Source organism: Schistocerca nitens, chromosome 3 (genome assembly GCF_023898315.1).
Source record: "Schistocerca nitens isolate TAMUIC-IGC-003100 chromosome 3, iqSchNite1.1, whole genome shotgun sequence".
In the NCBI taxonomy this organism is placed as follows: domain Eukaryota; kingdom Metazoa; phylum Arthropoda; class Insecta; order Orthoptera; family Acrididae; genus Schistocerca; species Schistocerca nitens.
The window spans coordinates 919586912-919598927 of NC_064616.1; the positions used below are offsets into that span (position 1 = coordinate 919586912).

Genomic DNA, 12016 nt, shown 5'->3' on the forward strand with positions numbered 1-12016 from the left:
CTAAATTGTTAAACAAAGCTCAGTGTAATTATAGCCAATTGGACAAGGAAGCGTTGGCTATTGTGTTCGGTGTCACAAAATTCCATCACTACCTCTATGGTAGACCATTCTATTTAGTAACAGATCACAAGCCCCTGACGTCACTGTTTCATCCGTCTAAACCAGTTCCTCAGCGGACAGCTCAGAGACTACAACGTTGGGCTCTTTTGTTATCACAATACCAGTATGAGATACTGTATCGCCCTACAGCTCAGCATGCAAACGCTGACGCGCTTTCTCGATTGCCGATTGCTGCGGATGAGGTCTTCGATTCCTCTGACGACTCTTGCCATCAGATTGACGCCGATGAGCATCAATCCCTCCGGGATTTTCCGATTGATTATCGTCAGGTGGCACGTGAGACAGCTACGGATCCTCATCTGAGTTTACTATTACGTTTTGTTCAACGTGGTTGGCCGTCCAAGGCAAAGGACATATCGGATCCTGTTGTCCGTTTCGCACGGGGTTTTGCTGTTACGCACCGAGAATGACCAGCTTCGTGTAGTGGTTCCCCAAGTGCTCCAATCCAAGGTCCTCGACTTGTTGCATCAAGGTCATTGGGGAGTGGTCCGCACCAAGCAGCTTGCCCGCCGTCATTGTACATGGATCGGCATTGATAAGCAGATTACGCAGATGTCTACAGATTGTTCGACGTGTGCCGAACACCAAGCTGCTCCGCCTCAACGCTATTTTGAGTGGGCACGCCCTGCCGGTCCCTGGCAGCGAGTACATATTGATTTCGCTGGTCCATATTGGCATTCTCGTTGGCTCATCGTGATAGATGCATTTAGTAATTTTCCGTTTGTTGTGCCCATGCAGTCTACAACGTCTGCACAAACTATACAGGCGTTGACTTCAATTTTTTGTATTGAGGGTCTTCCAGAAGTTTTAGTGTCTGACAATGGTCCACAATTTACCTCTGCTGAATTTGAAAGTTTTTGTTCTGCCAATGGCATTCGCCATGTTCTTACTCCGCCGTTCCACCCTCAATCGAATGGTGCAGCGGAACGTTTTGTACGCACATTCAAGGATCATATGGACCGCCTTCGTGCTCCGCACTCTCGTCAGCAGGCCCTCATCACGTTCCTGTCGTCGTACCTGACCACGCCACGCGACGGCCCTTCGCCTGCGGAGCTTCTCCACGGCCGTCGTCATCGCACCCTACTACGGTTGTTGCACCCCCCCGGAACGACCCGCCGCTTCTGAGCATCGCACGCGTTTTCAGCGCAACGACGCCGTTTTTTTCACAGTTTATCACGGTCGCCGTCGTTGGGAACGTGGTACCGTGATAAGTGTCCAGGGTCGCGGTTTTTATACTGTTCAAGGTGCTACTGAGGCATCAGAACCAGTTGCGCCGCGCTGGCCGCCCGGATTCTGCCGCTCGTTCCTTGTTCACAGATTTGGTCCGCGGCGGGTTCCAGCCGCGCCTTCCGACTTCGCTGCCGCCCCCAGGGCAGCAGCAGCAGCCGTCGCCGCTACCACGCCGACGGCCCGTCCCGTTGATGCCTCCCGCGCAGCTTCATGCGGGAGCGCCCCGGGTGGTCGCTCCGGCGCCTGCGGTCCCTCTTCAGTCGCCACCGCCTTCGGAGCTGATGGACGTCGACCCCTCAGCCGGGCCGCCTTCCCAAGCGGTGGCTGTGCAGCCTGTCCTGCAGCCGCTTTCCTTGGGCACCCCCAAGGAGTCTGACACCGCAGCGCCTTGTCCGGCGCCCACTCAGCAGCCGTCGACGCAGCGTCAGGAGACGCTGCCTCTCTTCGTGGGTCTCGACGCCCCGTCGCGTCCAGTACCAGAAGCTGCGCCCGTGGTCACAGGCGTGCACCCTGACCTCGGTTTTCAGTCGGTGTTTCCCGAGGCCCCGCGCAGCCAATGCTGGGGTGCGGACCGGGGACTGCCACCGACAACAGTCTCTGCCCCGGTCTCTTCTGCTACGTCTGCGGCCAGACCCTTCCCCCGCCGTCGACGCTCGCCACGTCATTATTCAACGACGGTGCGGCGATTTGGGGGGGGGAAGAGTGTTATATCCTAGCCAGTAATGCCAACCGAGCCCGCTGCCAAAAAGGTTGGCAGCATCAAAGTTCGGACGCCGTCCGCATAAGCAGCGCCAGCGATACAGGAAATCGCCGCAAGTCTGCGCGCGCCACCGCTGGCTTCTGGCTTCTTAAGCGCTGGAGTCGCGAGCGCTAGCAGAGTTCTGTATTCGCCGCTCAGTTGTATACTCGCCACCGAATTGTGTACCTGCTAGTCAGTTGTGTGTTCATCGCAGCAGAGTTGTTGTTTGTCGTCAGCCGACGCTGACCTAGCCGCACCGACTCGAACTAGACAGATTTCTGTAGACCATGTTCACCACTGTGTTCTGTATCGTCGTTAATAAAGATAAGTACCGACTTTCATTTAATCCGAGTGTTTGGGTTTTCATCTTTCTGTTCACTGTTCCAGCGGACCGGTCGGCCCGCTATTAAAAGTGTGGCGGTGACTTCGTAGGCCGTTTCTACAGCGAAGTGTTGTCGCTACGAAGGCCGTCACAAAATAATCTATATCAGCTGAATAAAATTACATTCATGTGAGTACATAACACTGTGGACCATATAGAATTTTTTTCATTATTGGTTCCTTAGTTCCTAAATTTGTTGTATATGCATATCTCAAAGAAACTATCTGCATTACAAATATTTTCATTATAAATCTATTAGAGCGTGTCAGATTAACATATCCACTAATTTAAACTCAAAATGTTTATCCTTAACTATCATACACTGTCGCCTATTTAATGGATGCATGGAATATGAAAGCATTCCATAGGCAGAAGCACTCACACAAAAGTTTGAATGAACATAATGCAAAATAAAGTTACATATAATTTCAGTTTAATATTTTGCATTAGCTTAAATGATAGTTCTTTGTGAAATATTTGTGGAAACTTACTGGAATGTAAGAAGAAGCATTTGTAAACTCTTCCATATGATTCATAATAGAAAGTTTTGGTGCCAAATCTTCTAATTGTTTATTCACTAATTCAGTTTTCTGTTGCAAATTTTCTTCAAATTCTGTCTTGTATTTGTCGTACATCTGAAAGAGAAAAATTGTTTAATCGGAAACGTCTGTCATCGATAGATTTTTTATTGACATTTAATCATATTTATATATAAGCAGTAGTAGTTCAAAATGAAGAACAAACAAGTATGAATGTGCACAAGTACGCAGTCAACAGCGTTAACACTGAAATCTTTTGTAGAACATACTCTGAAGTGTAATAGCAGGAATGATGGAGCCCGTGTTAGTAAGCGAGTAATCTAATATTCTACTTCTAATATTATTACCACATAGCATTGCTGACGAGAACTCAACAGACAACATGTGCTTTATTTTCACCACAAACGCATTCATTCGTTAATTTATTCATGCATGAATACACCTTGCACCTACTTGCACAACTCCTGCTGTTGCCCAATTACATTTCCTTAGTTCTGTTTCATTTCTGCGATCGAAACATCTTTACAATAACGTATTAAACCGCTGTTGTATTGAATTATTTATTTTTAGAGAGGGTGCACCATGTTATCCAATGGATAGTCATTGTCAGGCGTGGAAGTAACTTCATGTGTGATCTGGGCAAATGTGTTAGGTCTCCCACCGTTCTTATACATTAATAATCTAACAGAAAATATTTATATTAACCTAAGAACTTTTTCAGATAATACTGTTATTTATGATGACGTTCTGCGTGGAAGAGCCTGCACAGATCTCCAGTTCGATCTTGTTAAGATCCGAAACTGATGCAAAGTTGGCAATTTGCTTAAACCTTTGGAAATACCTGTACTCTTCAGAAAACGCAATGACAGAGTTTCTTATGGCTGCAATATCAATTACTGAAAAGTGGGGACATTCAACTCACACAAACACATGTGTGTAGGAAAAGAATTAGTATATATATGAAATGAAATGATCACATAGGCTCTATGGTAGGCAAAGCGTGTGACAGACATCGGTGCACTGGAAAATTCAGTCAATCTACAAAAATTGTTACCTACAAAATACTCATGCGACTCAGCCTAGAATATTGCTGAAATATGTAGGCTAATAACAGATCAGACTAATTGAACATATAAATAGAAAGCCAGCACAGATTTTACGCGTCTGCTTAACTTAAATTTTTTTGTTTTAATTACATTTGAATTTTTTTTAACTTCTATAGTACGACCACATTACTGCAGTTATTATGAAGAAGGTGTTGAAAGGTTAAATAAAAGCAAAATGTCTTTAAGTAAGTTTTCCCACTTCTTTCAGCAATATTTTTCACGAACTTGAAGGTGTCTGGTCCTTTTTCTTGCACGTTTACAGCTTCTCTCCAGCATAATTGCAGTTCCATACTAAGGAAATACGCACTGTTGCAGTGTATCGCAAACCATTCTGTGATATTCCACGGGATCGTGAGTGTGAAAAATTGGCACAAAGTAATCGTGTACATCTATTATTCGCGAATCCAAACTGACACTCGGAGCGGTGGCTAATGGGAGTGACCGCAAAGGCATTTCCCATTTACAGTCGTTCTCAGAAGCCACCGTGGTGCGTGTCAACTTGGACTGTGCATATTACAGACCAACTTCCTACAGGTTTCTTGTAGGTGGCATAATGTACTACCGTGTACTACTATCACTTCTGCCGGCCGCGGTGGTCTCGCGGTTCTAGGCGCTCAGTCCGGAACCGCGCGACTGCTACGGTCGCAGGTTCGAATTCTGCCTCGGGCATGGATGTGTGTGATGTCCTTAGGTTAGTTAGGCTTAAGTAGTTCTAAGTTCTAGGGGACTGATGACCACAGATGTTAAGTCCCATAGTGCTCAGAGCCATTTGAACCATTTTTGTACTGTCACTTCTTGCCTTACCGTTCTAGTTAGTAATGGTGTGCAAGACCAAAGAGCCTCCAAATGAAGTGGAATCTCTCTAATTTTATTTTCACTGTGATTACTGCTTTGTGGTTCCTCATTCTGAGTAACTCCAAACCAGCGCCGACATCCATCAAACTGATGAATCCCCCTTTCGATGGACACCGACTCGCAGACCTAGGTGTTGGACTATACCTCACCGTTAGCACTCCATCATGCAGCTTCAACCGAGTTACGTACCTGTTTATATCTCCTCTAGTAACTCCCTAAGTGATATGTCTTCCCGTATCCCACATAGTGTGTACAGGTGCTTGATAGTGAAATTTCTTCCTGTAACTGTTTCCTGAATAAAAGTGTTCTTACTTCCAGGTTACTTCACAGCTGTTTTATCTGTATGTGTGGAACTGCACTAGATAACATTTTATCAATTCCCTTCTTAACCAATTTCACATTCAGAATCTGTATTACCTTCATTAGATACTATCAAATTATTTACAGTAGTAAACATGCCTGCACCACCAGCATCCAGGTCATTTTTGCACTATGCAATCCGATCGAAATTAAAAATGTCGTTGGCGTTTATTTCTCGTTTCAGGCAGCTTACTGTACTATGTGGGCGTCATTATCATTTATAAGCGAGGCTAGTTCTGGAAACTACCCATGGACGCTTTGACAGCAAACAGTTTAGCCGTAAATTTTACTGTCTCAATATTTCCTTGCTCTGTATTGTAATGACGAATGCTGGCTTACGTAATTAATTGGTTCTGCGACAGCCTGGAGTGGAACAGAACCGGCTTCGTGGTACACAGCGAACAGATTATCGGTTACTTTTACTAAGTCTCGTACAACGCAATGCCAAACCAATATGAACAGCTTACAGGTATCAGCAGTGCAGCTCAATGGAAACATGCTGGATGGGGCATCTTCTGTGAAGCTTCTAAGCAACCATAGGGAAGATAATATGAGGTGGCAACAGGACGTATGTATGTTAATCAAAAACCTCAGTTGTGCCTAATTTGCACTAGGAAACCTTTCTCTTTGCGAATACCTTCAGACAAGAGTGATAGTATACAGCTCACATATTTATTTGGCAATGTAATATGCCATAATCGAGAGCAATGAAACGTGTGAGAAGTACATAACCTACTATCCTGCAGAAGCCGTGTCAAGAATTTAATAAAACTGAAGTTGGAATGCTCTGTGACACGGTCAATCACAATATAAAATTTTTCAAATGGACTTTGCGTGCCTATAGTGGGTTCGGAATGGAATCTTACACAGGCTGAGTCACCTAAAACGCGCAACGCAAATATTGAGGAAGTGGAAAGTGCTATTGATATGCGGTTTGCACAAAACTGATCAGTAGTCAGGAGCGCATATTGATAGCCAATAAAGAGATTGTAATAATACTTAGAAAATGAGTACTTTTTTGTAAACATACTTTTTTTAAAATGGAACAATGGCTATCGACATTAACAAACCAAAAGTAGGGTAAATTAGAACATCAGCATTGTTTTTTGCAGTATTCTAGTGCGAAAGTTTACAAGATACCATATTTTGAAAAGTGTCCACACCAAAACTTGTTTGTGCCATTCAACCTGTGTAGTTACTACCTACGAGGTGTTGTTATGTTTGCTTACAGTGTGCTTATATATTCCTTTAGTGCAGTAGGTTGTGAGTGGACGATGGGATTTACCAGTGCAGAAAAAGGCTTCATATTCATTGTCTATGGAGAGCGTAGGAGGAAAGCAGCTCGTTCTTGTACGGTGTATACGACAAGATATCTTAATAGACGTCAACCATCTCGGTAATTATTTATCTACTTCTTCATCCAGTTACGTGAAAGTGGGAGCGTAACACCTAGACAAAGGAAACAAGTGACGACAGAAGAGGGAGAAGTGAATGGTCTTGCTGCTGTTGTAGTTGATCCGCACATTAGTTCCCGCGCAATCGCAAGAGGAAGTGGCATGCTTCAGGCGTGTCCTATGCATTCGTCGTCGACATAAGTTCCATCCGTATCAAATCTTTCTCCATCACGAACTTCATGGAAACGATTATGACAGTCGTGTTAACTTCTGCACATGGGCACTGACACAGGATACTCCAGATGTATCATGTATCTTATTTATTCATGAAGCCACATTTACCAATCATGGCCAGGTAAACCATCGAAACTTGCACTGTTTGACAAACCCCATTGGCTTCATCAGTTGCTACGTCAACGTCAATGGAGTGTAAACATGTGGTGTGGGATAGTGAGCCGTCAGTTCATACTCCTGTTTTTCATGGACTGAACACTGAACACGCACAAGTGTCACAGCCTCCTAACAGACCATCTTCCACGGAGGCTAGAAGACGTTTTCCTGCATACTGAAAGGAACCTGTGGTACCAACATGATGGCTGTTCAACGCATAGTGCACGAAGTACTACAGCATGTCTTCAGAAATTGCTTCCAAATCGTTGGATTGGACACAGAGGACCTGCACCTTGGCTGACCCATGCCCCAGATTTATCGCCTGTAGGCTTTTTCTTTGGGGAAACAACATATCAACTACACCTTATGATTTGCTGGTGGTTATTTTGAACACAGCATGTGATGGTCAATAATCTTGTTACTGGTCAGAATCCACGTAACTAGTGAATGCACTTGATTGTTCTTTAGTGTATTACCACAGGTAGTGTTCAAGTGTTGGTGTGGGAACTTTTCAAAATACGATTTCTCGTAAACGACTCGCACTACAAGGCTGCAACAAATACCATTGACATTCTAATTGATCCTTCTATTAGTTTGTTCATATCAACAGGCGTTGTACCATTTAAAAAGTTCATGTCTGCAGGAAAATACACTTACTAAGAATTACAATCTGTTTATTGCTAACAAAATGAGCGCTTGACAACTAGTGCGTTGTGTAAAACCACACATCAATAGCACTTTCCATTTCCACAATATCTGCGGTGCGTTTTTAGGCTATTCATCCCGCGTTCTGTTACAAAGAGCTTCAACAGGCTGCCAATAGACATCAAGCAGCAAACTGGAAATTCCTATATAAAAAAACAATAAATTAAAAGGAACTTATTAGTTACTCTTTCTACAATTTAGCAGAGTTCTTGGGCTTGAGCAAGTAATTCGTGGTTAAAAAATGGTGTTAAATGTATTCAGCAGCTTCTAACGTTTGCAGTAAGTACACAGTTAACATTGTTTTCTGAAACAACTAAGTTACATTATTCCACAAAAACATCAACAGAGTAGCGTAACAGGAAGAGCAGTGCCTTTTTCCAAAGCAGCTACTTTTCTTTTATAAGCAGGAACGCTCATGATTATGAATGTGATTAGTTGTTTTAGATTAACGGTTGTAACCGTTGTTTGTATACATTTCTCTAGTAGTCTGCACTGACGGATTCTACCTGTTAATGTACAACTTGACACACTCAAAGTCTCTGGAATTATGGGATGAATAAATGCATTGTTCAAATGGTTCAAATGGCTCTGAGCACTATGGGACTTAACATCTGAGGTAATCAGTCCCCTAGACCTTAGAACTACTTAAACGTAACTAACCTATGGACATCACACACATCCATGCCCGAGGCAGGATTCGAACCTGCGACCGTAGCGGTCGCGCGGTTCCAGACTGAAGCGCCTAGAACCGCTCGGCCACATTGGCCGGCGTAAATGCAGTGTATGCGTGCACAATATATATTGTGGACAGTGGTAGTGTTAGATCTCAAATAACACACTTCTCATGTGGAATTGTAATCCCCTTCCCAAAAAAAGTACAAACATCCAGCAAGATTTTGCAAAATTACCAAAATAGTCAAATTACTGGCAGTTGGCTCCAAATTTCGATCCATCTAAATGTGTGATTTAAAAACATTAAAAATGCAGTAGCCTCTGACCATAAAATTAATGAGTTAAATGTGGAGACAGTTATTTCGTATAAGTAAATGGTAGCAATTTTACATGAGGATACAAAATTGAATGATTAAATAGGTTCACACTTGTGACTCTACAGCGTGATAGTTGAGAACAGTATGGACAGTTACTTATAAACAAAATTAACATACAGGTCACCAGTAACCACTGTAGTTCATACTATATAGGCTACATGGAATAGTAAGTAAACAGAACACCGTAGAACAAGGAACTGTTATAAACTTAATTTCAGATTTGTACAATTTTGTCTAACATTGAGTCACAAATATATAACATAAAGAGAATGTTGTTGTAGTGTTGTAGTGTCAGTATAATAGTAATGTGCTAATAATGTGAAGTGTAGGATGCACTACAGCAAAAGTTTGGTTAATATAGGCTAAAAATGGCAAGTGTGTATAGAAGCCTACTAAGTGCACTAAAATGTCTGATAGGAAAATATTCCTTTAAAAAACAAATTAAGCAATTTTCTTATTGGAAAGTGAGACTATAAATAGATCATTCCGCAACAGATAACTACCTGTACGTGTATTCGCAAGGTGGTTTGGGAAGGGCAGCGGATAGATAGTGTATCCATACCAAATGCGTTCATGATTTTTGATATAATCATAATTATATTATAGTTGAGTTTTATAATAGTTTTTGTTGTAGTTAAGTTAAACAGCAGTACCTACTTATTAAAGTAGTACTTATTAAAGTAGATTAGATGAGGGTCTTGTCAGAAATAACAGGGGCTAAGCAGATGGATGGAAACAGTCATCTGAATTGATAAGGGAACTTATTTAATCTGTAGATAAACAATTTTGTAAATAATTTGTCATTAACTATTGCTAAAAAAGCACCATGTGCATAGAAACTTAAATATATCCCATACCAACGAATTTTCTTTGAATATAGGTTGAATATCCTGAAGCCAAAGTATTGTTCTTGCGTTTAACTCTAAATGATCATTGGTCAACAGCGTTGTTTCCAGAAGGATTCCCAGTTTCTGCATCTGAGCATGAATTCGTTCTTCAAGTTCTTCTATTAGTGTATTAGACACATAATCCATGTGCTGGCCAAGTGCTATAAGTTCTTCAGTAGTTTCAGGTGGTTTTAATGCACGTTCAACAATTTCTTCAAATGTCTTACATATTCTGGAAAAAAGTTTTTTCTTTTAGATTTCTGTCAGCTTATGTAGTACAGAAGTTGGTGAAATCTTATACAGGATTATTGTATTTTTGGGTAATGCATTTCCTGTGTAACCAATTATGCAAATTATTTAGTGCCAAAAATGAATATGTAAGCAATCTTAGCGATTTACTGTGTGTATATTGATTGCATGCTAAATACAAGTGCTTCTAAAAGATGGAGTTATACGGTAACAATAAATAAAAGTAAGGTAACTACCAGCAGGCTAAACACAACAGGTTTGTAGTGTCCGCCAGTTCAGCTGGAAAATACCCTTTTTGCCCTTAAGTGACAAAGTTCGAACAATCTAAGTTTGAAATGATCCTTCAAGGCATGTTGGCAAAGTGAACGGAGTACAATAGGTGCATTACAATGTTCACGAATGGAGACAGAGAGCACTCAATCATGAGCTCTAAAAAAGTAGATTTACTCTTACTTCCATTACACAGCGTTCAGTATGTAGAGATTTCCTGTTGCGAAACACAAACTATACAAGACATGAGGGCGGTGGAAAATGTTATTGATCAGTTATTAATGATGTAGGGAGACATAAATTTATTTTCTATAAACGTAAACTTTTTAACTCATCTCTGAAGAGGAGTCAGTTGCTTTGGAGTGCTTATTTTCGTGTCTTGTATTCACAGGTTAAACGATTTTACAGTTGTGGAAAAGACAGACCAATGTGCTGTGAGGAGGTAAATAGTTTGTCCAACATATCAAAAAAAAATGGTTCAAATGGCTCTGAGCACTATGGGACTCAACTGCTGAGGTCATTAGTCCCCTAGAACTTAGAACTAGTTAAACCTAACTAACCTAAGGACATCACAAACATCCATGCCCGAGGCAGGATTCGAACCTGCGACCGTAGCGGTCTTGCGGTTCCAGACTGCAGCGCCTTTAACCGCACGGCCACTTCGGCCGGCCCAACACATCAGACGTGCTTCTTGTATGCCGCAACATACCGTAGTCTACGAGTACTTTCCTGGCCTTTGAGCCAGCTAGCGCCTGCGAGAGCTACGCGATGTTGAGCAGTCACATCCTTCCGCAATTTTGACGTAGTAACTCTTTTTTTTTACTGTCATTTGATGCTGGTTGATATAAATGTACAGAAAAAGCTATTTCATTAATTTTGGGCAAGTAATTTTGGAGATACTGCTGTTTTAGATACATGTCTTTCAGGGGCTCCCACTCATCTCTCCCCCCCCCCTCCTCCCACTAGCCCAGTTTGGTGATGTATAAATGGTAAGGCGTTACCCTACTGGCTGAATTATATTAACTACTATAGTTTATGATGTAAAAATTACGTCGTAGTGGCCTAAACACTTTGACATTACAGTGAATGTGTGGAAATGGCGGAAAGATCAAATGGGTCGTGTCCTTTTTGCTGAATTATCTTCTTTACTATAATCTATGACCCGCTATTACGTCAAAGGCATCAAAATTTTCCACACTCCAAGAAATATGTAGGGACGTTTCTACAGACACACTACAGCACTGTACTAAATGGTATTTAACAATCTATGTCACCCTTAATCTTAATTAGTATAATAATTATTATATATGGTATGACGTCACTATCACAACATGGATGCCGTAGAGGAGTCTGACACTGTACGTTTATATCGGATTTGTAAGAAATGGCGGGAATTAAAGAATATCCAAGTAGGAGCGTTTCTACAGGCACATATGTACACACACTGCAGATCACACAAAAGACCGTTAATTATTTTAATATCGCATGTTTAAACAATTGCCAACTCTTTTGTTGCTAGAAACACCACTGGAGTAGGAAAGGAACGATAACATCTTTATTTAACACTAAAAGAGCGCGAGGAGGAGCCTCCCGTATCATTGTCTACCGTATTGCGTGCGTCTCTCCCGGTAGCAGCTGCAGTGTAGAAGCTCCACCTGCCAGGACTACAGCGTGCTGAGCTCACCATGGCCACTGTAGAAAGTTCCCACAGGTATTAAACACACTCTAAGAATTTCATAGC

General features: G+C 42.1%; 1 protein-coding gene across 1 annotated transcript in view; it reads right to left on the reverse strand.

Moving 5' to 3' along the window:
• The window catches only part of LOC126249484 (dynein axonemal heavy chain 7-like), a 1193512-nt gene extending 1183337 nt beyond the window's left edge, over positions 1 to 10175 (reverse strand). The window contains exons 1-3 of the mRNA XM_049951137.1: positions 10156 to 10175; positions 9727 to 9988; positions 2963 to 3106 (exon numbers count right to left, since the gene is read on the reverse strand). Coding sequence (XP_049807094.1) covers positions 2963 to 3106; positions 9727 to 9988; positions 10156 to 10175 — 426 coding nt within the window. The remainder of the gene's footprint in view (positions 1 to 2962; positions 3107 to 9726; positions 9989 to 10155) is intronic.
• Positions 10176 to 12016: the final 1841 nt, after the last annotated feature.